The sequence below is a fragment of the Lampris incognitus genome, chromosome 14, assembly GCF_029633865.1.
Source record: "Lampris incognitus isolate fLamInc1 chromosome 14, fLamInc1.hap2, whole genome shotgun sequence".
NCBI lineage: Eukaryota > Metazoa > Chordata > Actinopteri > Lampriformes > Lampridae > Lampris > Lampris incognitus.
Window position 1 is genome coordinate 7,063,220 of NC_079224.1, and position 9,109 is coordinate 7,072,328.

Here is a 9,109-nt window from a genome sequence, read left to right on the forward strand (position 1 = left end):
CTGCTTCCGCCTCCTGTCAGCCCGCCCCTTCAGTGTTTCCTCTTTGGGCACAGCTCCAGGCAGGGCCGTGGTCCTTGGGCCCACCAGAGGCAGCAGACCAGGCTCCCCCAGCCGATCCAAAGCCAGTTCTCCCTGCCAGACACCTTTGACACACCTCCCTGCACGCCACACGACGACACCAAAAACACAGTCAACGCCAGGTGAGGCCACAGCCAGACCGCCCTCGGTGTTATCGGAACTGCCGGTCTGCTTGGGCTAGCCGTTAGCGTAGCCTGCCCCGCTTCCGCGTCCTGTCAGGCCGCTCTCGGTGTTTCCTCTTCGGGCAGGGCCGTGGTCCCTGGGCCCACAGGACGCAGCAAACCAAGCTCCCCCAGCCGATCCAGCGCCAGCTCTCCCAGCTGTCAGACGAAGACACAAACCCAGACGACGCGGACAAAGACACTGCATGGACAGCACTGGGTGAGGCCGCCACAGACGTTAAGTTCGCGCCGCCATCTTCCCACGCCGAAAGCGGAAATGTATGGTCAGTGTTCGAAATTATGGCCAATTTGTTAGCGAGAGAGTCAGTGGTAGTGTCTATAATGTGAACTCCTGGGTACTGAATGTTTCAATGTTCGTCTGCAATTTCCCGTATAGTGGTCCAGAAAAAAAAAGAAGCTATAAATGCCGTTGAAAGAACAACACTTTCCACTCACATCGAGGGATGTTTGATTTGAAAGAGAACTTAATTTAACTGTAACTAGAAGAATGCACTCAGGAAACACCGAGGGTGGTCTGACAGGAGGCGGAAGCAGGGCAGGCTAAGCTAACTGCTAGCCCATGCAGACCGGCAGTTCTGACAGTCATCCTGGCTGGTGTTCACTCCCTTGTAAAGTCATTTTTTTTAGTTTGGATATATGTGTTAGTGTGGATATATGTGTGTTAGTGTGGGTATGTGTGTTAGTGTGGATATGTGTGTTAGTGTGGGTATGTGTGTTAGTGTGGATATGTGTGTTAGTGTGGGTATGTGTGTTAGTGTGGATATGTGTGTGTTAGTGTGGGTATGTGTGTTAGTGTGGATATGTGTGTTAGTGTGGGTATGTGTGTTAGTTTGGATGTGTGTGTTAGTGTGGGTATGTGTGTTAGTATGGATATGTGTGTATTAGTGTGGGTATGTGTGTTAGTATGGATATGTGTGTATTAGTGTGGGTATGTGTGTTAGTTTGGATGTGTGTTAGTGTGGATATGTGTGTTAGTTTCTATGTGTGTGTTAGTGTGGGTATGTGTGTTAGTTTGGATGTGTGTATTAGTGTGGGTATGTGTGTTAGTTTGGATGTGTGTGTTAGTGTGGGTATGTGTGTTCTTGTGGTTTCTGGATGTGTTTGTGTCTTTGTGTTGCACTGCTGTGGGCTGGGGGGGAACGACAAATAAAGTGTTCCTGATCCTGATTAAAGGGAAAAAGGGAAACAGTTGAGCAAAATGTGTGTTGAGCGTAACTGTCCTGCACAAATGACGCGTGGTCCCACAACACTGGACAATACCACACTGTGTGCTATTCATTGTGAAAACACAGAACACAAATGCTCTTGCTCTTTGGAAGACGTGTTGATGGGAGGTGAGGTGAATGGAGATTTGTGTGAAGGTCATGTGCATCTAATCTGTCCTTGCCCGGTCCAAACGTAATAACCGATCCCCGGTGCCAAGAGACTGAAGAGACGTCAAGCGCAATTAAGTGCAATTAGCTGTTTGTTCTATTTGCTTGGTACAACAACCAGTGATCAGATGGGGATATAATAGTCAGCAAAACTGGCTAGTCCGCTAAAGCTTATAGCTCACAATAGAGGGACCAAACTTAAAGTGGGGTCGTGTCTCAGCAAACCTTAGTTACTGTTAAATGAAATGTCGACGAAAATGGTTTCGACGCAGAAGCCGTTCAATAGAAAAACAGTCGGCCTTGAGACGGCGGGCGGTTTTATCTTCATGTACTGGACACATGCTTTTTTATCCCCTTCAAAAGCCTGACTCCTTTGAATTCTCAGACGGATAAGGGCAGATTTGCAGAGAGACCCCCATCACACCCCACAGACTCTGGGGCTGTTTGGGCTGCGCAGGATCTTTGAGCTCATTCCAACTGGCAAGAAGGTACCGCGGGTCCAGAGAGAGCACATTCCACTCGATAAGGCGGTGCGGTCAGAACATTTGCAAAAATAAGAACTCATTTAAAACTGTGTTCCCCTCCACTGCCCTCCGTCCAGATCGGTATCGTCCCCACGGTGTCGGACTTACGTGGAAGTTGGAGATGTGCTCTCTGTCCAGGGGCTTGTTGACCGACAGCTCTCCAGAGATGGGGTTGATGATGAAGATGCCGGTGGGAGGCTGGTCGGCACCAGGGCCGGTCACACTGTACCTCAGGGAGCGATTCTTGTCATGGTCCGATCGGATCTGTGGACAAGCAGAATTTCTATCTGTTAATAATTAATCCACAGCAATTATAAAGTAACCACACAAAACAAGCAAGGCTGACATGAGGTCGAGTTTAACTCGTTAACCTGTGTGTGTGTGTGTGTGTGTGTGTGTGTGTGTGTGTGTGAGAGTGTGTGTGTGTGTGTGTGTGTGTGTGTGTGTGTGTTTTAACACTAGAACGACCGGGATTTCACTCCTACCTAAAACGACCATGGGCGGTCAAAATGGCGGCCGGTTTTTAAACTCTATATTCTGCCAAGATAAATACCCAATTGAGATATTAATGCATTACATGTGTTAGTATGTCTGTTATGAAACTAGCTGACACCAAAATTAACATTTTAACAACTTTAATACTATTTTTCAAACAATTCAAAATGGCCACTGTCCAACGCCTGTAGATACTGCAGCGCCTCGGTGGTAGTCATGGTGCGCCTGTAACCAGACATGTTGGGACATAATCACACATCCAGTTTAGACTGTTTCTCTCCACTGGAGGACGCTAGTGTGTTTCTAGGCCAGAGCAACGAACTTCACAAAGGAAATTACGCCACCAACACACGTCATAAATAGTCACATGATGCACATGATGACGTGCGAATTACGAGCGGTCATGTGACCTCCCGTGGTCGTGTAGGGGGATCTTATCACAACTTTTTTTGTGCGATTGATCTAAAACTCACTTTAATGCAGACCTATGACATTTGAGCAGCACCCAGGGGGCGGCAGGGGTGTGTATAGAGTTATGAAACTCTGAAAATCCAAAACCATCAAAATGGCCGCCCTGGTTGTTCCAGTGTTAAGGAGTGAGCATGTGTTTGTGTGTCTATATAGTTTTTGTGTATATGTGTAGCGTTTTAAGCTAGTTTGTCTGTCCCGGTCACAGTGGATAATACCAAGATGCTCATAAAGCCTTGACGTGAGAGGGATGGCTTGTCCTCTGCCGCCATCCACGGCCCCGCCACGCCCGGGGAATGCCGGCGAAATAGATGGGGCAAAGTGTGTCCTTGAGCCATATTAAAAGCAGGCTAATATGTCAACCGGCGACCTGGGAAACATCCCACCGGTGAGCACTTTAGATTCCTTTCTGCCGCTAAATAACGCCAGGCGCCGCTACCCACCGCCCCCGGAAAGGACATAAACAACAGAGTGGCGGGAGAGGAATTCTGACCTTTAGCGAAGAGCGGTAAATATGGAGCATTTTGTTGAACGAACAAGAAGGTCTGTGGTTCAGCGAGTGGGAGCTGGGGGCGGCAAGGAGCTACAAGGTTGTCACATCACGCCAAATGCATTTCCTTTCAAGTTGTGAGCAGTGTGTGTGTGTGTGTGTGTAGGTGAAGGTCATGTGGGCGCATGTTCTCCATGCCCATGCATGTGTGTGTGGCGTCTAACCCGGACGAGCTCCTGTGGGAAGGGGCCTCGGGAGTTCTCCGGCACGTTGATTGGGGGGATGACCCAGTCTCTCTTCATGCGTTTGAGCTGGCTGTCGGTATGCCGTGGTGGGAACACAATTTCCTTCAAACCCGTGGACTTGAAGGGACGGCCTGCAGCATCCGGGACCTGCACACAGGACAAGACATCGTTTAAAACCACAACGTAGTCACATGTGTGTGTACACAGTGTTGGCCATGTGGAAGACAGTGTTGTCTAAAATATCTGTGACTGTATGTATTGTATATGATTCGTGGCCCCACAGGGAATCAAACCTGGCGTGTTGGTGCCAGGCTCTGGACTGACTGCTGTGCAGCCTGCTCTTCTTATTAGAGTACATACAGCAGTGATTTGATGGGTAAACACCCAAAACATAAGAATGTAAAGAAATAAACGACTCTTCCAGCACTCATCTGATACTAATTCTAAACGAGGTCAGGTTAGCGTGGTGTCCGGGTGGTGTCCGGGTGGTGTAGCGGTCTATTCTGTTGCCTACCAACACGGGGATCGCAGGTTCGAATCCCCCTGTTACCTCCAGCTTGTTCGGGCGTCCCTACAGACACAGTTGGCCGTGTCTGCGGGTGGGAAGCCGGATGTGGGTATGTGTCCTGGTCACTGCACTAGCGCCTCCTCTGGTCGGTCGGGATGCCTGTTCAGGAGGAGGGACTGGGGGGAATAGCGTGATCCTCCCACGCGCTACATCCCCCTGGTGAAACTCCTCACTGTCAGGTGAAAAGAAGCAGCTGGTGACTCCACATGTATGGGAGGAGGCGTGTGGTAGTCTGCAGCCCTCCCAGAGGGGGTGGAGCAGCGACCGAGACGGCTCGGAAGAGTGGGGTAACTGGCCAAGTACATCCACCCATCCATCAATTATCCAAACCGCTTATCCTGCTCTCAGGGTCACGGGGATGCTGGAGCCTATCCCAGCAGTCACTGGGGGGCAGGCGGGAGAAACACCCTGGACAGGCCGCCAGGCCATCACAAGGCCCACACACACACACACACACACACCTAGGGACAATTTAGCTCGGCCGAGTCACCTGACCTATATATCTTTGGACTGTGGGAGGAAACCGGAGCCCCCGGAGGAAACCCATGCAGACACGGGGAGAACATATAAACTCCACACAGAGGACGACCCGGGAAAACCCCCCAAGGTTGGACTACCCTGGTGCTCGAACCCTGGCCAAGTACAATTTAGGAGAAAAAAGGGGGGGGAACCGGAACCCCCCCCCCCCAAAAAAAGAGGACAGGTTCTAATGATTTGTTCTTTCATGACTTAGTCACCTCAGATCTCCGCAGTTGTGTGTGTGACATGATGCTAGCTGAAGGTAGGTGAAGGTCAGTGAAGGTAGGTGAAGGTCAGTGAAGGTAGGTGAAGGTAGGTGAAGGGTAGTGAAGATTGGTGAAGGTAGGTGAAGATAGGTGAAGGTTGGTGAAGGTAGGTGAAGATGTGAAGGTAGGTGAAGGTAGGTGAAGATGTGAAGGTAGGTGAAGGTTGGTGAAGGTAGGTGAAGGTAGGTGAAGATGTGAAGGTAGGTGAAGGTTGGTGAAGATTGGTGAAGGTAGGTGAAGGTAAGTGAAGGTTAGTGAAGGTAGGTGAAGGTCAGTGAAGGTAGGTGAAGGTTAGTAAAGGTAAGTGAAGGTAGGTGAAGGTCAGTGAAGGTAGGTGAAGGGTAATGAAGGTTGGTGAAGATGTGAAGGTAGGTGAAGGTTGGTGAAGATTGGTGAAGGTAGGTGAAGGTTAGTGAAGGTAGGTGAAGGTAAGTGAAGGTAGGTGAAGGTCAGTGAAGGTAGGTGAAGGTTAGTGAAGGTAGGTGAAGGTAGGTGAAGGTTAGTGAAGGTAGGTGAAGGTTAGTGAAGGTAGGTGAAGGTTGGTGAAGATTGGTGAAGGTAGGTGAAGGTTAGTGAAGGTAGGTGAAGGTAAGTGAAGGTTAGTGAAGGTAGGTGAAGGTTAGTGAAGGTAGGTGAAGGTAGGTGAAGGTTAGTGAAGGTAGGTGAAGGTTAGTGAAGGTAGGTGAAGGTTGGTGAAGATTGGTGAAGGTAGGTGAAGGTTAGTGAAGGTAGGTGAAGGTAAGTGAAGGTAGGTGAAGGTCGGTGAAGGTAGGTGAAGGTTAGTGAAGGTAGGTGAAGGTTAGTGAAGGTAAGTGAAGGTAGGTGAAGGTCAGTGAAGGTAGGTGAAGGTAAGTGAAGGTAAGTGAAGGTAGGTGAAGGTCAGTGAAGGTAGGTGAAGGTCAGTGAAGGTAGGTGAAGGTTAGTGAAGGTAGGTGAAGGTAGGTGAAGGTTGGTGAAGGTAAGTAAAGGTAGGTGAAGGTTGGTGAAGGTTAGTGAAGGTAAGTAAAGGTAGGTGAAGGTTGGTGAAGGTTGGTGAAGGTAAGTAAAGGTAGGTGAAGGTTGGTGAAGGTAGGTGAAGGTAAGTGAAGGTAGGTGAAGGTTTGTGAAGGTTAGTGAGGGTAGGTGAAGGTAAGTAAAGGTAGGTGAAGGTTGGTGAAGGTTGGTGAAGGTAGGTGAAGGTAGGTGAAGGCAAGTGAAAAGCTTTAGTCGGGCTACTCCAGAAGCCCACCCCCGCCGTGCGCTCCAGTTTGCTCTACATGGCAGAGCTCTTCTCACATCTCATAAAACGCCACTGCAGAGACACCCTGGCGTCCATAACGGATGCGCCGTCCTCCCTCGGCTGTAATGAATGAGATTTGAAACAAAGGAGGACGGTACCTGCAAGCCAGACACTAAACACCCAGATGGCTGGAGCTGCCGAAACCGGGGAGACTGAAGCAGTGCCAGACAAAGTTACAACAACCTTGAACAGAACATGGCGTGAAGGAAGCGACAACAGAACAACGACATGCAAAGCTCGTCAGAGTCGATGCCTTGTCTGCTGTAACGTTGGCAGAGTAGTAGCGCCCCCTGAAGGCCCGTCCTGATCATGTTCTGCGATTATTTACCGCTAGCGGTTTGTAGTCGAGTGCTACGACCAGTGAGTAGCAAGTGTTGTGTGCGAAGATCAAAATTAATTACCTCTTCGCCAACTCATTACACGACCTTTATCCAGCGGGCCCCCTCCTCCTCCGCTATCTGCCGGGGCTGTCGGGGTACTCCGGCTAATCATGTTTGAAATCCGCTTATACCGCTTCCGCACATCTGAAATGCAGAGAGCCAAGCGGCGAGCTAGCGGAGGAGCGTGCTCCAGAAATATCTATTACCCCGGTAAAACGGGCACGAGTGGGGGAAAGTAATTATTTGCGACCTGCGTCTGGAATGATGAATGATGCGGCGGGTTTGTTTTGTCCAACGCACATTTATCTCCAGAGTGTCGCAGGTCTGCTTCCATCTACATTCTCCAAACGCCCTCCATCTTCTGACTCGGAGCATCCTTCAGACTCCAGGAGAGAGTCCTGCTGACTGATGGTCTCAGTGTGTGTGTGTGTGTGTGTGTGTGTGTGTGTGTGTGTCCTCATCGAGAACGATCTCGTTCTGATCCTGAAAGGCTTGCTCCTGAAGGGCTGCAGGACTGCAGCGAGGCTGCATGGCTGTGTTGCAGTTGCGGCGGCGGTAGCAGCGGTCACTCCCATGCTAATGAGGATATTATTTGGTTGCCATTGATTAAAATGTTTCCCCAGGGCTGGTGCATTCACCGTGCTAATAAAAAAATCTAATCTCTGATGTGATTAAGAGATGCGTGATGATTCATGACAATAATTGTGCTGGGACAGATAACCGCTTGCGACCTCATAAACTTGCATGATAAGGGAAAGTCAATCCCAGAATTCATTACAAACAAATCAGGGCAAAACCAACTGCTGTCTGCAGACACAGACGCCGGCGCGGCAGTGCAGAGAATGCTGAGGGCTGCAGGGCAGGATTTCTACCCCAGTACTTTTACATGTTTACCAGGGTGAGGTTCTGACTTCTATTTAAAATCTAGGCATGTTATGGGCGGCCCTGTGATGGCCCGGCGGCCTGTCCAGGGTGTCTCCCCGCCTGCTGCCCGATGACTGCTGGGATAGGCTCCAGCATCCTCGCGACCCTGGCTTGGATAATCGGCTTGGATAATGGCTGGATGGATGGATGTTATGAGTTTATGTGTATCTTTTTAAATTTTTTTTACTGCTTTATTAATCCCCACGGGGCAATTCTTCCTCTGCATTTAACCCATCCTAGCTGTGTAGCTCGGAGCAGTGGGCAGCCACCGTGCAGCACCCAGGGACCAACTCCAGTTCGTCTTACCATGCTTCGGTCAGGGGCACAGACAAGGGCATTAACCCCGGGGCGTCCAGGTAGCATAGCGGTCTATTCCATTGCCTACCAATGCGGGGATCGCAGGTTCGAATCCCCGTGTTACCTCCTGCTTGGGCGGGCATCCCTACAGACACAACTGGCCGTGTCTGCGGGTGGGAAGCCGGATGTGGGTATGTGTCCTGGTCACTGCACTAACGCCTCCTCTGGTCGGTTGGGGCACCTGTTCAGGGGGGACTGGGAGGGAATAGCGATATCCTCCCACACGCTACGTCCCCCTGGTGAAACTCCTCACTGTCAGGTGAAAGGAAGCGGCTGGCGACTCCACATGTATGGGAGGAGGCATGTGGTAGTCTGCAGCCCTCCCCGGATCAGCAGAGGGGGTGGAGCAGCGACCGGGACGGCTCAGAAGAATAGGGTAATTGGCCAAGTACAATTGGGGAGAAAAGGGGGGGAGGGGAAGCCACAAAAAAAGGAGTATTAACCCTAACACTCATGTATTTTTTGCCTGTTAAGGAGGAATGAAATTCTCTCTTAACCAAACAACAGTAACTCACGGCATCTAAAAAAAAATAAAAAAATAAAATAAATAAATCTCAGCTCTGCAGGCATCGCTATATTAAATGCATGCCACTGGCTAATAGTGGTGTTTTGAAAGCCCCAGTAACTAATTCCCTACTAGATACTTTAGTCCAGCCCAGCAGACCACCGGGCCTGCAGACCGCTGGGCCTGCTGGCCTGCAGACCACCGGGCCTGCAGACCACCGGGCCTGCAGACTGCCGGGGCTGCAGCACTGACAGTAACTAGACATATCCGTCAGCATTAACTTTTAATCTGCACCAACATAAAAAGTGACATTCACCTTTAATGAGATTATCTGGAGGGCTGCACATTTTAAAATGCTGCTTGTGCTGCTCATTTATTGAAAAAATAAAAAGTCTGCATCCAGCGATAAGAGGCAAGGCACTACGGACGTTGTAAAACAAACTTGTTATCATATTT

The 9,109-nt window shown here is 49.9% G+C and overlaps 1 protein-coding gene across 1 annotated transcript in view; it reads right to left on the reverse strand.

Moving 5' to 3' along the window:
* The window catches only part of cdh2 (cadherin 2, type 1, N-cadherin (neuronal)), a 100,936-nt gene that overhangs the window by 23,793 nt on the left and 68,034 nt on the right, over positions 1 to 9,109 (reverse strand). Inside the window, exons 4-5 of the mRNA XM_056293869.1 lie at positions 3,835 to 4,002; positions 2,266 to 2,421 (exon numbers count right to left, since the gene is read on the reverse strand). Coding sequence (XP_056149844.1) covers positions 2,266 to 2,421; positions 3,835 to 4,002 — 324 coding nt within the window. The remainder of the gene's footprint in view (positions 1 to 2,265; positions 2,422 to 3,834; positions 4,003 to 9,109) is intronic.